The sequence below is a fragment of the Pinus tabuliformis genome, chromosome 8 (genome assembly GCF_031772625.1).
Source record: "Pinus tabuliformis cultivar Carrire ecotype Pingquan chromosome 8, CPIR1, whole genome shotgun sequence".
In the NCBI taxonomy this organism is placed as follows: domain Eukaryota; kingdom Viridiplantae; phylum Streptophyta; class Pinopsida; order Pinales; family Pinaceae; genus Pinus; species Pinus tabuliformis.
In genome coordinates this window covers 994843005-994863461 of record NC_142294.1, presented here as the reverse complement: position 1 = coordinate 994863461, position 20457 = coordinate 994843005, and the positions used below count along the sequence as shown (strand labels likewise).

The 20457-nt window shown below is 38.4% G+C and overlaps 1 protein-coding gene across 4 annotated transcripts in view; it reads right to left on the bottom strand.

Annotated features, from left to right (window-relative positions):
- Positions 1-855: 855 nt before the first annotated feature.
- Positions 856-20457, bottom strand: part of LOC149238750 (S-adenosyl-L-methionine-dependent methyltransferases superfamily protein) — a 143132-nt gene continuing 123530 nt past the window's right edge. For 2 of the 4 annotated variants that reach the window (XM_089373181.1, XM_089373178.1), the window contains one exon: positions 2509-3076. In XM_089373181.1, the coding sequence (XP_089229307.1) occupies positions 2916-3076 (161 nt within the window). In that variant the 3' untranslated portion in view covers positions 2509-2915. Of the gene's footprint in view, positions 885-1778; positions 2363-2508; positions 3077-20457 lie in introns of those variants that run through there. The other 2 variants (XM_089373179.1, XM_089373180.1) reach the window with 2 other exon arrangements.

The following is a 20457-nucleotide window of genomic DNA, read 5'->3' as shown; positions in this document are numbered from 1 at the left end:
TGATGCTCTATCCCACGCCCATCCCCAGTGTGTGTTGATTACCCGACTTGATTCTTCCTTTATCAGTTTGCTGGAGTAATTCTATATTTTTGGACTGTTACTCAAAGAAATTTATTTATGCATTAGCGCTTCCCAATTGTGAAAGCAATTTTCCTCATTATTGCTCATATGAACAGATGTATGAACGGGCAATTGATTTAGAGTGCTTGTCAGAGATTGTGCAAACAGATTCAAAGTTCTGCAATTGCTTATTCAAAATACAGAGTAGGTGATGTAGCTAACTTGGAAAAAGAGTGGACTTGCTTCCCATTGTTGGGCATTGGTCTGGAATCCATAACCAAGTAAACCAAGCAGTGTAATCCATCTCAGAAACAGAGGATTCCGTTCATGCACAGGGTTTACACGAGCAGAACAGTGAACAAGTGTGAAGACTGTTCTCAGCAACCACTCTGTTTTGCCTGTTGGTGTTTAGCAGTATAGAAGTATGCACTGAGAACAGAGGATTATTGTTCATTTCTGCGGAGATCTGTGTTGGTGACAAATGTGGGTTATAAGTCCTCGTTTACAGGTCAGTAGCTGCATTCTTCCAGCTAGAAACACATCATACCTATAAACACAAGATAACAATCACCAAATCCATGATTTGGCATCACTTAAAACTCATGAAAAATATAGCATACATGTGCATTCTTTCTTATCTCAACATGTTATAACTAAGGATCAAGACATTAATCCATCTCAATACAAAAACAGATGATCAGGCAATCTTCTTGGCATGAATGAAAATATGAAATAGTTCATAGTAACGTACAGAACATCACTATGACTCTATCAGCCTCAGAACACACTCATTATAGACTCTCAGCATCATCATTTGAAGCATGCTGCAGCAGTCAAATCACACTGTTCCTCATTATGCCTTGAATAGAATTATAAATGGCAACTGTGTACACCTTTACTAACAAGAATCCTACACATAGCTGCATTCTTCAAGCTGAAAATCATTAAATCTACCTATGATCAGATGATAACAACCACCAAACCCATGCTTTGGCATTCCATTACGTGCAGAAAACATGGCATACATGTGCAATATTTCTTATCTAAACATGCTATAATTAAGGATCGAGAACTTAATATGAATCTAAATACAAATTCAGATGATCAAGACATCCAGAGTTAGAGCAGCATTGATCTCCACGGCATACAGAAGTTAATTCATACTAATGCACACAACATTACGTCTCAACAGCTAATTTTGGGCCATGAAAAAATAGTTAAATCACGTTTGTTCCCAATTGGACCAGATCTATCATTGCTTCCAGAAGAAAATAAAAATAACAAAATTATAGTTCGAAGGAAATATTTCCATACCATCAAATCCTGAAACCCATTTCAAGATTTCGGTTACTTTTTACCTTGGTGCTACCTTATTACTAAAGGATTCTCAAACTTAGAACTCAGTCAAAATAGGACACTCTGCCTCACCCTAGGAAATGACAGTCAAAATCACGTGTCTCTCATTTCCAATTCCTCTAAATACAAATATGGGTATTTATTTGAAAATTGAAAGCCTTTACCAACAAGAATCTTTGCATAATTGCATTCTACGAGCTGGAAAACACTAATTCTACCTATAAACTGATAACCACCAAACCCATGCTTCAGCATCACAGAAAACTCATAAAAAACAAAGCACACATATGTAATCTTTCTTATCTAAACATCCTATAACTTAGGATCAAAACCTTAATATATTATACAAACACGAAATCAGATGATCAAGTAATTCAGAGTCAGTGGAATTGATATTCATGACGTGCAAAAGTGAATTCATAGTAATATACATAACATTAGACCTCAATGGCTAAATTTGAGCCACGAAAGCATAGTAAAACCAGGCCTGTTCCCAATTCGGGCAGAGCTGTTATTACCTGCTGTAGAAATTAAAATAATATAATGACAAGGGAAAGAGAAGATTTAAAAGAGCCAGATATATGATATTGGCCAAAGCAGGAAAGATCTCTCTAAGCATCAAGCCCTATTCCAATCAGAGAACTTCACCCTTGAGTCTCAAAAGGTCAAAAATCCTGTTTGTCATGAATTTTCCCTCCATAGAATAGCAGAAATCAGAAATCAAAGTCAAAACCGAGCAAGGAAACAATACAACATGATAACCATATTGAACCCGTAACTTTGCCTTTGCATGTAAAATCAACCTGAAAAAATCCCAGGCTTGTGTTTTTGGAGCTGGCCCTCAATAAACCCAATGAAACGCCACACTGTGGCCAATTTCAACTTCTTTGAATGTGGCCCTCCCAGGAGAATTCTCAGTCTCCTCTTGTAGGACAGGACTAAAACTCTAACATCAGATGTAACACATACAAGAAAGGTTTCATAAGTATTGGAACTTACATGAATTAGGTTTCTTCCACAAAACACTTTGAACAAATACTAGAAATCACATGCTTTGAGTTATAAGTTGCACTTGATCACAGGGACCAGAAATATGGGAAAGTTCTTCAATAATTGTGTAATTTTTGAATCCAAATCAAGTGAAACATTCTAATAAGTTTTCCTTTGCATGACTATTAGATTTTCTTCCTGGCATGAATTTCCATGCACAAAGCACTTTCCAATATGATGATAGTCTCTCAACCTAGAGATTCAGGAATAATCAAATAATATACTACAGGGATCACCCATATTACTAATAGCAACAAACAGATTCTCTCCTACCTGACCTATATGAAGAATGAATTTAAGTAGAGAATCAAAATCAAGCAATTCATCTTAAAAAGGTAATGTCCTGTAGCTAGGTTTTAAAGATCAGGTAAAGATGATTCCACTATCAATGTTCAATCAGGATATGTATAGTTTAATGATACACAACCCACTCTCATGATATTAGATGATTAAAATTCTATCTTCAGAAGTTTTTTACAAACATAGATATAGTGAGAATCAGGATCTTCCAATATAAAATTTGGTGGAAGCATACCATCCTCCGTCAGTGGAACAGGTTCCAAATAAGACTTAACAGAACTTGTCCCCGATGTTTCAAAGCCTGGCCTAGCTGCAGTAGCATTAAAAAATGACTTAGAGATAAAATAGCTTTAGCAGAACTGCTCCATATACCTTATTAAAAATCAGATTAGACTTAAATTCGTAATGTCAGATAATCATATATCAACAATATATAATTAAGAGGAAGAAAATAAATAAAGAAGCATAGAGATCGACAAAATGATTACTGATTATGGAACTCACAGTCCAATATAGGAAGCACCATTGCATCAAACATGTTACTTAATAACCTCTGAAAACATCAAGATTGTTTTCATATCTTGACAACATTCTATTAAATGACGCACAGAATATAAACTTGCACAGAGAAAGAGAGTACAGTATTCAATCCAATAATAGGTTACAAACGTACAATGATATCTCAAGAGAGAGACATAAGTTGGTGGTGTTGCCGCAAAATCTTGCAGGCCTTGGAAAGAGGTACCCTACAAGGCTATAACTAGACCAAGTGACAACAATGGGGTGATGCCCCACTGTCACCACAGCAAAAACCCCCAGCTTTTTGCAGATTTTCACCGATGGGAAGAGTCCCGATATGTCAAAGGGTCACCCAAGATAGGTATTATAATGTTAGGAACAAGGTGACTCAAATAGGCACCCTACAAGAAAGACACAATAATGGCCAAGGCTCCAATTGGAGGCAATTTTCTTTCTCTATAGAGACGCAAGGAGGGCAATCTATGGCTTAGGGTTTGATTAATTGGTTGAGTATTGGAGAGACTCAAGGCCAAGATGCTAGGAAAGGGTTTCCAATAATGATTTTCAATGAGAAAAAGGTGCATGAAACCCTCAAACAAACCTCAAGTTGAAGCAACATAAACTAGGGTTTTACCCTAGGGCAAACAAATTTATGGATAAGATTGAAGTTGATGCCCACCAAAAGGAGAGATTTTGTGGCAAATGCACTCCTCTTGATGTTTAGGCTCTCCAATCCCCAAAATGTTCCTTACCTAGGGATTTGCACTAAGCCCTAGTTTATGAGCTTATTCTTGAAGACGGCAAAATTAGAAAGAAGAATTTATGGAGTAAGAAAGTGTTTGATCACTAAAAAAGTAGACAGTCCTTTGTCCCAGGGAGAATGGAGTCTATGATTTGATAGGACAGCCAATAAATTTCTGAGACCGATATTTTGATGCCCTAGCAGCAAACTTCAAGCAATTATCTATGCAAAGGATAATGGATTTTTCATGGGAGCACCAACAAAGGTTCACCAATAGGACATTCATTCACATGTTATGCAATGAGTAATGCATGCAATAGATCATCTAGATATCAATTAATATATCTTCAACAAATTAGGGCATAATTAGCATAACCTAGAATCAACATCATTCCATACATTAGACATGTAAATATAGATATTCAATAATTAGGTACACTTACAAGATAACATGCAAAGATTCCAACAATTGATCCAAATAATAGCTCCAAAGATAAGCAAAATCAGTTCCAAATGTCAAAATGCATTCCTATATTCCAAGTTATCCACAAGAAAGAAGGTCGAATTCAGCTAGAGAGGCCAAAAATACCAAGCGTGTGATGATGATAAGTCAAAGATAGCTCCTCTACTTTATGAGGAGCTCAATACTTTAGCCTACTAGCCCCTAAGACAATAAAATAAGGTGCTAGTAACAATCTAGGTCAAACCCACGATGTCAGGGTTCAAATCACATTAAGTATATTGTCCTGCTATGGTGTGTGGCTCAAGGAGTAGACTCCCCGCTAGCGTGAGTCTCGACTCTTGCCAAAATCATAAGAAATTAGTATATCTGACTTGCAGGTTGTTGGATGTACTCTTGGTGTTATAGTGGCAGCTACGAGAATTGATCTTGGGTCTTCCTTAAATTAGGTCTGGCAGTTACCGATTCACCACGTTGTTAAAAAAAAAAACAATCTAAGTCACAAGCCAACCTAGTAGCCAATGAATAAAACTCAAACTAGCCTACACGTGAGTCGTAGGAGAGAGAAAGTTGATGTCATCCATGCATAAGCTTGCCTAGGGAAAGCGTTGAGGGTTCAAGGTGCTATGATGTGAGTAGAGGCCCTCTAAAATCATCTCCTAGCGGTTGGCCCCTAAGTCTCTATTAATCTCCCTCTGTGGACCACAGTTTTGGTTTTGGGGCAGAAAAGTTGTCTCATGGGTCTCTAGGTGGTCACGATGTTTGTCTCTGCTCCAATGTTGGGGGCTTTCAAGGTGGTGCTAGCCCTCATATGTCTCAAGGTGTGAGACCATCCTCTGAACCCAAGATCAATTGCCAATTCCTCATTAACTGCTAAACCGACTAGGTGCATGTCGGCTCCAGGTGCATCATCCCATAAGAGTCATCAATGTAGGGCAAAGTGCTAGAATGTTGTGGGTGTTGGAGGTGCCCATGGCTATGTGTCATGATCTACTACATCTCGGAACCTATGGCTCTCAACACCCCTCTTGTGGGTGTCAATATACACCTCTAAGAGACTTGGGCCCTAGTTAAGTTGCTCAAGCCGTGGTTGTGGAACCACATGATAATTACACACAATATCCAATGCTAGAAGTTGAATTTTGTAGCTATGGTCGGTCTTCATAATTACTATTTTAGCCCTCCAAATATATGTAATAATAAATTCAAAGACATGTTCTTCATGTTGTTTTCAAAAGAGGAAATTTTGAATTTTTTAAATTTGAATATTTTGGCTCCAAGAAGGTCAAGTAAACCATCCACATGATCAAGTTGACCTAGATTGTTGTGACACCCATTCGACCTCCTAGGAAGTCTATATGACATTCGACCTCATCCTTTTAGCACCATTCGATCACACACACAAGACATAATATCTTCTGATCTAAGCGCAGGAGAAAAGGAAAAGGAGGACGAAGAAAAATCCAGCATCTTCTCTCTCTAGTTTGACCTTGCATATGTGACTCTCTCTCTCTATTGACCTTGCACATGTGGCCGAGCTTTTGGGCATATCTGGCAGTAGGTCCACATTTTTTTGGGTGCTAAAGAAGGCCAAAATTCGGCCCTAGGAGACCGAGTCTTTTTGGGTAGTTGTATGACTTGATAAGAAGGCAGTTTTACCAGGTTTGACTAGGGCCTTCTTGCTGGTCAGTTTGACTTTCATTTTGACTAGAAGGATTAGATGTATCTCTTGTTGAACTATATTATTTTTCTAAGGAAAAGGTTGTTCGGTTTTTCCCTCAAAGAGGCTTTTCCCAGGGTAAATCTTGTGTTGTCTTTGTGCATCATTGTCTCATTGTGATTTCTACAGTCCTATGGCTTTTATTATTGAATTTTTGAAGTATAATTGCTTAATGATTAACTAGAAGTGCTAAAATATAATCTCTATATCAATGGAAGTAATTACCAATTTCAGAGATTAGTGCTTGTTTCTATTTCACTTGAAAAATCAATATGGTATCAAAGCTTTGGTGAAGGGAAAAGGACATTGAGATCATTTTTGAAATCATCTTCTTCTGCAAATCTATTTTTTGGATCAAATATCACCATGTGTTCTTATACTAAGACAAAAAACAAGTTGGAAGGTGCTACAAATTTCAAGGCATGGAAAACAAGCATTGATCTTATTCCTACAGAAAATGATGTTTTGGATCATGTAAGGGGCAAGGTTAGTGTACCACAAGATGATGAAGGGAAAAAGAGATACAACAAGAATGAAATCATAGCCATGAGGATTAGTGTGGAATCCATCAGAGATAAACTAATTCCATATGTTTCAGGATTGGATTCTTCAAAGAAGATGTATGATGCCCTAATTGGATTAAACACCATAAATAACATTGGTCTAAAAATGAGTTTGAAGAATGAACTTCATGATGTTAAAATGACAAAGGTTGATTCTATGGCTTCATATTTTATAAGGATCTCTCAATCGAGAGATCAACTCCAAGCTATTGATGAAGTTATTCCTGATTCATAACTTGTTACTACAACAATTGATGGTTTGCGTGACTCATGGGACTCGTTTGCATCTAGTATTTGTGGCAAAAAGGAAATTCCAAGTTTTGAGGAACTATGGACCTCATGGACAAGAGAAGAATCTAGAATTGTCTCAAAGGGGTAGATTCCAAGACCTCAAGATGGTCACTCTCAAGAGTGTATAGCCAACTCTAAAAAAGGCAAAGGAAGGAGAAATTTTGGAATTTTTCAAAGGAATGCAAGTAGAAGACCAACTCCTCAAGAAATGAAGGATATTCAATGTTTTTGTTGCCACAAGTTTGGTCATTATAAAAATCAATGTACTAAAAGGACAGATGATAAAAAAAGAAAGGGCAAAGCAGCAAATAGTGATGATGATGAACATCCACATCAGATGAAATCCAAGAATACAAAAGCATTAGTAGTTGATGATAAGGAAAAGAATATGTTTTTCTATGTTGATAAAATTGCAAACAAATTCTAGTGATTTCTGCAAGTAGGCTAGGATCAAGAGGAAGTTGACAATTCTACAAGTAGGCTAGGAGCAAGAAGATCCAAAATGGATCCAAAAACCCTCTAAGTCTTCAAAATCTTTCAAAAGATCAAAACTATCGCATGAGAAAAACCTTTAAAGAAGGCGGATAACACTATCGGAGGCAAAAACAAAGAGAAATCATTGAAAAACAGAGCATCGACAGTTTAAAGTAACTTTGAATCGAAGTCGTCGGATCTGGCCGATCAACGATCCAGATCCGATCGGCGAATCGCAATCGGCGATGGCAAAGGGAGGCTATCAGTGGAGACCACATGGTAAATGCGACTGCGATCAGCAGGGTCAATGAGAACCGTCGATCAAGCACGCAGATCGACGGCCCAAGTTGAATCGCTATATTGCAATCGACAAACACAAAGGAGTGATTACAATCGGATCGGGACATGTGCAATATGCGATTGCAATCGATCGCATCGCAATATCGCATCGGAACATTACCACGGAGCGGGACCGATAGCCGGACCCAATGGATATTATAAACGATATTATTTATATTTTGAGATCGGAAAACAGGGTTTTTCTTTGTATTTTGCATTTTCGTTAAATAAACGAAATACAAAGGAAAAGGCGCCGATGCAATATTACAGACCCGAAAGGGTTTATTAACGTTGTTATATATGATTTCAAGTCCGATAAAGCCATTTTACGGGGTTTTTCAATGTTTTTAATGTATTTTCAATACAAAGGGAAATCACGATATGAGCGGGATTTCGGGCAGGCCAAGCGTGGTAAGTGGTTTGGGTCGGGCTCCGCCCGATCCCATACATTGGCTGCCATGTGTCCAGGCTGAGGAGAGAGAAAACCACCCTCATCAGGCGGAGCCCGACCCCATACATTGGCTGCCATGTGTCCAGGCTGAGGAGAGAGAAAACCACCCTCATCAGGCAGTTAACTCCCGTACAAAAGAGCCGCCCAAAATGGATCTCAATCGTTGGATCAAGACCTCTCAGATCAACGGCGGAGATGCGATGTTGGCATACAGGCGGACCCGATAGGAGTTATAAGGCAGAACTTATAATATTTCAAATCCGATGAATAGTGATTTGCCGGATTTTCCTGTGTTTTGCAGCGTTTCTCTATGTAAACAGAAAACGACCAATTTTGGGATTTCAAAGGCCCGATGACCCATTCCATTATAGAACAAGTGGCCACCATCACTGGAAGCGTTTAGCAATGATTGCTAATGCTCAGAAAGGGATCTGAGCAGACAGAGATCAAGAAGACAGAGAGCCCAAGAAGGAGAAGTGAACAGACAGCGCAGATTGGCTTTAAAGCCACACACAGAGAGCAAACGGGACAAATAGTGCTGAGATAGAGCAACAAAGACAGAGAGTTAGTGAGGAGAGTCTGTGTACTCAAAAGAGACTTGGGGGATCCAAGCAAAGCCGTATTGTTTTGTATCTGTTGTGTGAGGCTCAAATTGAGCTCACTGTTGTAAAACTCTGTTTAGAAGACATAATAGAGAGGTCACCACTGAAGGCTGGACTAGGAGATGTAGCCCAGGACTGTTGGGTGAACTCCTTATTAAACTTGTGTTTATGTGTGTTGTCTATTATGTTTCTCTTATTGCTTCATTGTCTATGTATTTCGCAATCTTATCGATCCATTGCATAAAGTAACATAGGCATATCCATGCACATGAGTCTGTAATACCTTAATAATTGTTTAAGATCATATATCAGATCAAGTGGTATCAGAGCTTTAGGTTTGTTAAGGTTAGACAAGCTTGTGCTGGATTTTCGAATGCTAACTGGGTCAAAGCTCAAATTAGGAGAAGGAGAACTGATTGAGACTAACCCAGAAATTGGAAGAGTCCGTCCTAGGAGGAAAATGGTAGAATAAATTCCCTTGGAATCAGACTCTCAATTCATGGATAGTTTCATGACCATGAGAGCCAAGGTAGAAGAGATGTATAGAGAATTTAAGAAAGGTCAAGTTGAAGATACTTCAACCTCCAAACAAGATAGAGAAACAGAGGAACCTCTTCTAGATGGCCATTCAGAAGGCAAAGGGAAAGGAAAAGAGCCTCCTCTATCAACACCTCCTTCTAGCCCTTTGATTAAATTAGATGTAAAATTTGATTTGTCAATATATGATGAAGAATTAAATGTAGAAAAGCTAGATAACTGGATTAGACAGATTGATGTATATTGCAGGGTGCAGAACATCAATTCAGAAGGGAGAAAGATTCAACTGGCCAGCCTTCGCCTTGGAGGAACTGCCCTAGTGTGGTGGGAACGCAGGACACAAGCTGATTTGAAGAAGCATGGTAAAATTCTTTTTACCTGGAGTGAATTTGTTTCTGCCATTAAAAAACAATTCTATCCACTAGCTTATATGCAGCAAGCCATGATGAGTTGGCAAACTCTTCGCCAATTAAAGGGGAAAAGTGTACAAAGCTATACCCAGGAATTTAGAAAAAGAGCCTTAATTCTAGGCATTTCCCTAGACTCACCTGAAACTTTGCTAAAGTATATAGGTGGTCTACACAGCTATTTGAGGCACACCATTCTTATGTTTAACCCTACTAGCATACATGAGGTATCTGTTCAGGCTACACATCTGGAGGCTAGAGGCAAGAATGTGAACCCAGAGGTTGGGGGATCATCAAAACCCACTGCAAGCAAGAACAAGGAAAAGAGGAAGCAAAAATGGAAAGAGAGGAAGACAAACACTGTACAGAAAGACAAACCTTCATGCACTCACTGCAAGAAGGTTGGACATGATGATGAACATTGTTGGTCTTTGCATCCGGAGCTGAAACCCAAGAAGTTCGATGGCAAGAAGAAGAAGATTGTTGTTGCTATTCAGAAAGATTTGGGGTCAGACTCAGGTGATGAAACAACAGTCACAGCTGCAGGTATAAAAGGTAAAAATTCTGAAGCATCTACTAGTAATTCTGCACAATCTATTGATAATGAAGAAAATGAGAGGAAAAGACATGAGCTTTTTCATATTAGAGTTATTTCCAAGCATCAAAAGATTGATACTTTATTTGATAGTGGTTCACAAGTAAACTTGATTTCTGAAGCAATTGTAAAGAAGTTGGGACTACTAACCACACCTCACAAGAAGCCATATCCATTAGGTTGGGTATGTGATAAAGCAAAGCTACAAGTGACTAGATGTAAACTTAGGTTTTCTTTTGGGTCAACTTTTGTAGATGAGGTTGAGTTAGATATAGTTCCCTTGAATATATGTGGTATTGTTTTAGGAAATCCTTACTTGTATGATAGAAAAGCCATTTTCTGTAGAACTGAAAATAAGTATCAACTCACAAAAGATGGAATAAAATTTATTGTAAGAGCTCATCAGCTCAAAAATAACTACACTCTCACTAACTCATGCAAATGAAAATAATTGTAAATTCATGCAAGCAATTTTTACTAATGGTTGTAAAGGAAAAGAAACCTGATAAAACCAATGTATTTGAAAGCTGTGATGCTAAACAGAAAGCTGATTTAGAAAAAGTTGTTTCAGAATATGATATCCTATTTCAAGAACCTAAAGGTCTGCCACCCAAAAGGGAAATTGTACATGATATTCATTTGCAGCGAGACGCTCCATTTCCTAACATCGGAATGTACAGGTTATTCGCTTTAGAGAATGCATAGATCAAGAAGCAGGTACAAGAGCTGCTCGACAAAGGATTCATACAGCCAAGCACATCACCATGCGGATCTCCAATTGTCTTGGTGAGAAAGAAAGATGGTTCGTGGAGGATGTGCATTGATTACAGAGCACTAAATAAAATAACGATCAAGAATCGTTATCCTCTTCCTCGCATAGATGATCTATTAGATCAGCTGAAAGAAGTTGTTTACTTTTCTACGTTAGACTTGCGTAGTGGCTACCATCAGGTCAGAGTTGCAGAACAAGATGCATGGAAGACTGCTTGCAAAACAAATCAAGGGTTGTATGAATGGCTAGTTATGCCTTTTGGCTTAGCTAATGCTCCTGCCACTTTCATGAGAGTAATGAATGATGTACTCAGGCCTTTTATTGATGATTTTGTAATTGTATATTTAGATGACATTCTTGTTTTTAGTAAAACATGGGAAGAACATTTGAAGCATGTAAAGCAGACTCTAGATGTTTTGAAAAAAGAAAATCTCTATGTTAAATTATCAAAATGTGAATTTGGCAAAACATCTTTGAATTATTTGGGTCATATTGTAGGGGGTGGTGAATTGAAGATAGATCCCTCTAAGGTTGAAGTTATTGTGAACTGGCCTAAACCCAAATCTGCTACAGGAGTAAGGAGCTTCCTAGGAGCAGCACAATATTAGAGAAAGTTTATTGCTAACTTTTCCTTGATTGCAGCTCCCTTACATGCTTTAACAGGATTGAACAAGGTGTTTCAGTGGGGAGGCAAACAACAGAAAGCCTTTGACACCTTGAAAGAAAAGATTAGTACAACACCAGTACTAGCATTGCCAGAACTTCAAAGACCATTTGAGATTGAAATAGATGGCAGTGACTATGCCATGGGAGCAGTGTTGATGCAACATGGTAAACCCATATGTTATCATTCTGAGACATTTAATTCTGCAGTAGTTAATTATCCCACATATGATAAAGAATTGTATGCATTAGTACAGAGTGCGAAAAAGTGGAAACATTACCTATTGGGCAAAAAAACAGTTATACATACTGATCATCAACCACTTCAATATTTGCACTCACAAACTAAATTGCAGCAATCAAGACACTATAGGTGGATGGGGTTTCTACAACAGTTTCATCTTGTCATCAGATATAAGAAAGGCATACACAATAAGGTTGCCGATATGTTATCCAAACCAATTATAAATGCATCTCCTATACTTAAGCATAACTCAGTATTGCATGAAAGCAACATTGAACAATATTCTCAAGATGTAGATTTTAAAGATGTATATGCAACTTTAAGTCATGGCAAACAAGTAGAAGAATTGGATTATCATGTTAAGGACCAACTCTTATATCATTTGGGAAAGCTATGCATTCCTCAAACTAAAAGAGTTAACATAATCCGAGAAGCACACACTTCTCTAATATCAGGTCATTTTGGTGTAAGTAAAACAGTTGCACAGCTGCAAAGATTCTATTATTGGCCAAGAATGCATGAAACAGTTTCTAGATACATTAAAAGGTGTACCATGTGTGCTAAAAGCAAGCCCAACAATAGCAACTAGGCTTGTACACTCCACTTTCAGTTCCTTCTCATCCTTGAGAAAGTGTTTCCATGGACTTTGTTGGGGGACTGCCAAAATCTAGAAAAGGTCATGATTATTTATATGTTATTGTGGACAGGTTCAGCAAAATGTGTATTCTAATACCTTGTAACAAGCAGATTACAGCTGAACAAACAACAAAGTTGTTCTTTCAGCATGTATGGGTTCATTTTGGGTTACCCACTTCTATTGTCTCTGATCGAGATTCCCGGTTTGTTGGGAAGTTTTGGTCAAGTCTATGGGAGTTAATGGACACCAGATTGAAGAAGAGCACAGCATTTCATCCACAAACAGATGGCCAAACAGAGGTGGTCAACAGGACAGTGATCGAGTTGCTCAGAGGCTATTGCAGCAAGCATCCCAAGCTTTGGGATGAACATTTATGTTATGTGCAACATGCTTACCAAGGTCTCCCTTGGATTTTGTCTTTAGTAAAGACATAGTAGTTGATGGACACAGTGATGTGGACAAAGCAACCAAGTTCATTGAACAGACCCAAGAAATTCACCAGGTAGTGCGGGAACAGTTGGAAAAGAGCCAAGCCAAGTATAAGGCAAGGCATGATAAACATCGAATTGAGCATAGCTTCCAAGTTGGTGATCAAGTTTGGTTGTACATCAGCAAAGACAGAATGCAAGGTGAAGGTAAGAAGCTGAAGCCAATAAGGTATGGGCCTTTCAAGATACTTGAGAAAATTGGTGAGAATGCTTTTCACCTTGATTTGTCAGCTTACATGCACATCTATTTAGTAGTTAATGCAAAGACCTTGAGAATATTTGAACCTTCATTGATTGAAGATCCCGAAGAGCAAAGTCAGTTGCCCCCTATTGATGATCTGTTGCCTGAATATCCCAATGAGTTGCAGGAAAATACAGTTCTGGACAGGAAGGTGAGAACTAGGCGCAGAGGGGATGTTGAGTACCTCAGAGTCAGATTCAAAGGTTCAAAACCAAGCAATGCAAGATGGATAGAGATTGGGCAAGGGAGGAAGCTGTATCCTCACTTGATTGATGCTTAAAAACCAACTTTTGGTTCTGTTGCCTGAATATCCCAATGAGTTGCAGGAAAATACAGTTCTGGACAGGAAGGTGAGAACTACGCGCAGAGGGGATGTTGAGTACCTCAGAGTCGGATTCAAAGGTTCAAAACCAAGCAATGCAAGATGGATAGAGATTGGGCAAGGGAGGAAGCTGTATCCTCACTTGATTGATGCTTAAAAACCAACTTTTGGTGGTCCAAAAGCTTTTTCAGTCGGAAGGCATGATTCAAAATGGATCCAAAAACCCTCTAAGTCTTCAAAATCTTTCAAAAGATCAAAACTATCGCATGAGAAAAACCTTTAAATAAGGCGGATAACACTATCGGGAGGCAAAAACAAAGAGAAATCATTGAAAAAAAGAGTATCGATGGTTTAAAGTAACTTTGAATCGGAGCGTCAGATCTGGCTGATCAACGGTCCAGATCCGATTGAAAAATCGCACTCGGCGGTGGCAAAGGGAGGCTATCGGCAGAGACCACATGGTATATGCAACTGCGATCAGCGGGGTCAACGAGGACCGTCGATTAAGCGCGCAAATCGACGGCCCAAGTTGAATCACGATATCACAATCGGCAAACACAGAGGAGCGATTACAATCGGCCCTTTCGTTTGGATAAACCTAAATTTAAATAATAAACCTAAAATTAACTAATTTTTTACATAACATTGCCTTCCTCTCGAAAGAATGCTTTGTCCTCAAAGCATAAGCAACAACGGATGTTGTTGAAGAATGATTCATTCTCCCAGGAAGCGTCTTCTTGGGGTAAGTCCTTCCACTTGATCAGATATTCCAAGATGATCAAGGTCCCACATTAAAAGGTCTTGGATTAATCTTGCGATTTCCATTTTTTGGTGATGTGGATATCGGTATGGCTTGATGTTGACAGGACCTGATCTTGCCTTGACTTCTATTGTATGCTCAATTTCCCTATTAGGCGGCCTCTTCATAGGTAGGTCTTGAATTACTTTTTCATGCTTCTGAATCAGATCTTGTATCCCTGGTGACTATTCTCTAGTCATATCTGCAGATAACATTTCTAATTGGTGACATTGTATTACATAAGCAGGTGCTCCATTTCGACTCAGCTTCATCATCTGGGATGATGATGTAACTTGATTTCCTGGTGCTTGGAATCTGTGTAGCTTGTACTTCTGACCTCCCCATTTGAATTTTATAAATTGTACTTGATGGTTGGCGGCATAAGTACCTAAAGTTCGTAGCCATTGGATACCTAAGACTACATCTACTCCTCCTAACGGTACCGTGAAGAATGGAGACTCTAGATTAAAGTCTTGAATCTGCAAATTGACCTTATGGCATTTCCCTACCTTTTCAATCTTCTTACCATTAGCTACCATCACTTTCATGTTTGGTAAGGGAAATGAAAAGATATTGAGTCTCTTTGCCACGGTTGCATCTAAAAAATTGTGTGTGCTTCCAGAGTCGATGAGAACCACTACGTTGTTCTTCTTTATGTGTCCTTTTAATTTTAAAGTCTGAGGTTGTGATATACCTGTCATAGCTGATAATGACACTTGTGGAATACTTCCATCATCTAATTCTGGTGAGAATTCTGGGGCGTCTTCTGTGTCTTCTATGTCATAATCTTCACTATTTGAATCATTGGTTGCTTCACAATTATATAGGTTCTTTGGTTCTTTTCCTTTAGCACATCTATGTTTGGGGTCCCACTTCTCACCACAGCGTTTACATTTTCCCTCTTTTATCCTTTGTATTTCCACATTAGACTTTTCATCTTCACGACGATGTGGTGGAACATATCTTGTATTATTGGAGTCCACATACTGGGGTATCCTTCGTCTTGCATAAGTTTTTTCTGCTTTTGACCAAAATATTGGTTCGGATTTCTTTTCGGCTGTTTTTGCTTTTCGTCTTGCTACTTCTATAGATGTAATGTCATGCATCTCAAGTTCTGCTTGTAAATGGGTTTTGAGTCCCGAGATGTATGACTGAATTAGACGAGATTCTGATAACCCAGGTACTCGTGTTACTAAGGTCTCCCATTCTTGAGTGTATTCGTCCACACTTCCTTTTTGTCGTAACTTGATGAGTTTTGAAAAGAACTCTTCTTCTCTTACACCTTGGAATCTTTTGAAGAATGCATCTTTAAATTTTCTCCAGCTAATGACGTGTGTTGTCTTTTTCCACCACATATACCAGTTATATGCTTCTCCTTCCATTTTCATGGATGCATGCCTGAGCTTTTCGTCATCGTCATTGATGTCATATATCTCAAAGTATTCTTCTGCTTTATTTATCCATGCAACATTGTTTTTTTCGTTTCCATCGAATTTAGGCATCTCGACTTTTGCCCTTCGCTGGTATGTTGCTACTGGTTGAGCGAAAAAAGGGTGTTGATTGGTAAAATTATCCCAGAGTTGCTTGTTTGTAAAGGCTGTGTTACTCGCTTCTTGGTGGGGTGTCGCTGATTTTTTTGGGGATTCAACTTTGTCATGAGAGTCTGTGGACTTAGTTGAATCTGACGAGATGTGTTCTTGATTTTCTTCACCTTCTTTTAGTAGTTGTTCGGGTGTACAATTCGACCTTTTACACAGAATTTTCAGCATTGTTAAGACCTCTCTGATGCCTGCTTCTGTTTGGACATGGTAATTTTCCATCTTTATTTCTATTCGATTTGTCGTATCGTGAAGATTTTTGATTTCGTCAGCGTGCTCCCCAAGCTTGATCTGGAACTCATTTAATCTTTTAGTGACCTCGTTGTGGTTGTTATTTATCTTATGCTCCGCATCCAACAATTTTTTTTGGAAATCCGCCATTGTCATTGTCGACATTGAGCGGGTTTGCGGGGGCGTGTATTTACTTGCCAGCGAAAATATTTTTCCTCTTTTTTTTTTTTTAATTAACTAAAATAAATTTTATACATATAACTTTTAATTAATTAAAATAATTTTAATTAATTAAATTAACTTATATGTATATATATATAATTTTTAATTAATTAAAATAAATTTAATTAATTAAATTACATATATTATATATAATATAAAATATAATTATATATATATATATATATATATATATATATGTTATATATATTATATATAAATTAACGTTATATATGTAATTATAACTATATAATTAAAACTATATATAATTATATATATAATTAAAACTACATAAAATTATAATTCATATGTATTTATATATATAACGTGTATGCGTATAATGGATGGTCACGTCTCAAGGAAGGGTCACGTTTTGTTTGTGTATTAACGCAATGTTTTCGTAATATGATGTGGTGATCCACTTCAAACGGTATCACGTCTCACACCCGTATCACCACTCGGCGTAATGACTTCCGGACAGAAAAAATCAACGGAACTGTTGTCTGCGTTTTAGAATAAATACAATTGGCCCGTGACAACAGGGCAGATGACACAAGGAATCGGTCTGAAGGGTGACATTTGATAGACGACAACGTGCAGGGGTCGGTAACGGTTAAGTGTGTAAGACAGTCGCGGCAGAATGGGCAAGCGGATCACTGTTGCAGGCGTGGAAACAGTTATGCACGGACGGCTAGAAAGGCGGAAGCAACGAAGTGGACAGGGGTTGGGGGTGTAGAAGATAGATGCAGTGGGCAGAACAGCGGATTGGCACAGTCAGACGGTGGAAAGAAAAAACTAAACGGTGGAAACGAATGGCTATTTAGACCTGTGCACATCAGAGCAACCGAGGACCGTACGGTCTGATACCAGATGAAACGAATAACTTCTTGATATACAGAAATATATATATAAATATTTTATTAAAAGATGAAATTACAGATGATGATCATTTACAATGGGTTGCTTGGCTTATATACCGCCATGGGCACCCTTTGGGAAAGGGCATGATCTTATGATCGTGCCCTTTCGTCTGGCTAAACCTAAATTTAAATAATAAACCTAAAATTAACTAATTTTTTACATAACATCTGGTCAAAGGGTCTTGGTCGCCTCAATCTAATTTGAATCTACTAGTGGAAGAGTTTGACTAGGTTTTCCCCTTCATAGAGGTTTTGCACTAGCTGAGTGCCTACACCTTGTGTTCTCTTGTTGTCTTTGAAGTTTTGACAGTTGTCTTCATGATGAAAATGTAATAACAAAGAATAAGTAATAACTAATCACAAGATATTGTCATGTAAAGGAGAAATCGAATTAATAAGAAGCCCTAACTATGTTGCCCTAGATTTCTCAACAATGAGACTCTAACTAATTGAAGCTCCAACACTATGCATGAAACTAAAGTCTATCTCATGAATTCACATCCATGCTAGAGAAAGACTAAGTAGAGGTCTTCACTAGCTAAGGCACAAGCCAGAAGACCTTCCATCACTACATTTTCAACGCTCCCTCTTAGCGACGAAGGGAATTTGTACAACTCCCAATTTATCTCTGAAATAGACAAAACTGCCTCTTGCCAATGCCCTGGTCAAGATATATGTTGTTTGTTGCTCTATTAGAATGTATGGTAGCTTCACTATCCCTTTCTACACATAGTCCCTGAGATGATGATTCCTAATCTCGATATGCTTGGAGCAATCATGAAATATTGGATTCTCGGAGACCTTAATGAAAACCTGATTGCCACAGTGTAACACAGTGAGCTCCATCCTTTGTCAAAAAAATCCCACAAGTAACTTCCTCATCTAGATAGTTTCACACGCTACTAAACTAGTAGCCATGTTCTTGGCCTCTGCTAAACAGAGTGTAACTGATCTCTGCTTCATGTTGAACTAGGAAACAGCTATTGACCCAATGTTGAAGACACAACTTGAAGTACTCTTCTGATTTGCGGAGCCTATCTGTGAAGCCCTTAAGCTTCACTCCATCAACCTGTCTATACCATAATGCATAATCTGTCGTGCCTCTGAGATTGCTTAATACATGCTTCGCAGCAACCTAGTGAACTCTAGTAGACTCCATCACGAATTGGTTCAACCGGTTCACTGCAAAACATATATCAAGTTGTGTGTAGACTAAGTACATCAACGACCCGATGAGCTGCATGTACAATGTAGCATCTATCGCTTTGCTCTGCTAGCATTCACCTTCCTCTAGTTTGTGACTAGAGACGTGGTCATGGACCTACAATCTTGCATATGAAACATCCTGAGAATCTTTGAAGTGTATTTCCCCTACACCAAGAAGATTTCCCCATTACCCTGCCATACCTCCAGCCCAAGGAAATAGTGCATAAGTCCTAGATCCTTCATCTCAAACTCTCTTGCAAGATCTTCCTTGCAATCTTGGATTAAGCTATTTGCTCCAGTCAAGATAAGATCATCAACACAGAGCACCAGAATGAGCAGAAGTCCTCCAACCATGATGTAGTATAGGTTGGCATCTGCCTCACTCTCAGTGAAGCCCAATCCTCAAAGGTAGCTATCAATGCAAGTGCACCATGCTCTCGGTGCTTGCTTGAGCCCATAAAGAGCTCTCTTCAGCAACCAAACATGAGTATCTTTGTTGAAGATCTCAAACCCCTCTACCTACTCCATATAAATCTCTTCCTCAACCACCTTGTTGAGGAATGTTGTCTTCACATCCATCTAGTAGATCTTCCACCCCATCTGAGCTACAAGTGCCAAAATTGTCCTGATGGATGAATAACGAGCCACTAGGGCAATTGTCTCATCATAGTCGATGCCCTCAACTTGCGACAAGCCCTTGGCCACAAACTTGGCGTTGTACTTCTCTACACTCCCATCTACTCCATGCTTCACATTGTACACCCAGTGTGAGCCTACTACTGATTTGCCCTCTAGTCATGGCACAATCTCTTAGACATCATTCTTCATGATGGAGGAATACTCCTCCACCATGGCATCCTGCCAAACCTGCTAAGAGGCTACCAATAAGAAGGCTCTGTGTTCAACAACTCAGTCATCAGTGCCATATATTTGATGTACCTTTGTGGCTGCTTGCTCTGCCTGAACATAGATCTAGGAGTCTCAACTCGCTCATGGGCTCCTGAATCAACATGTCACGAATGTAATTTATATAAAAATAAAATAAATATAAATGAATAAATAATAATCATAATTATAGTTAATTAATTAGTTAATGAACCGGCATATCTCTAAAGGACATGACCATTCATGAAGGGGCACCTGCCTAGGTATATAAGCGGGCCCTCATCGTCACATTGAAGCATCCTTGCACATTTCATCTTATTAATAAAAATATTACTTACAATACATTTATGTATTTTACACTTAAGTACAAACAACTCTAAGTTTTGTCGCTTTAGTGGTATCAGAGCCATCTGATCCTCTGGATGTTATCCGCTGCACAATCTGCCATTAAATTTAGGTCCTGAAATCATGGAATTAAGTGAATATCATAAATCTAAACTATTAAATGAAATTGGAAAAGCATCACAACAAATACAACAAATAAAAAAATCATTTGTAGAATCGTTAAAAGCTTTCAAAACACCAGATTCAACTCCTACAATGGAAGAGGACATTGACTTGAAAGAGAATAACCATAAAGAAAGCTCTAACTAGGAAAATGATGTTGAACATGTTGAATTAGGATTTCCTAAGGGTGACTTAAATAAGGCTAACAATCAAAGTGGATATATGACAACTGAAGATGAAGAAGCTCGTCGTCAAGCCG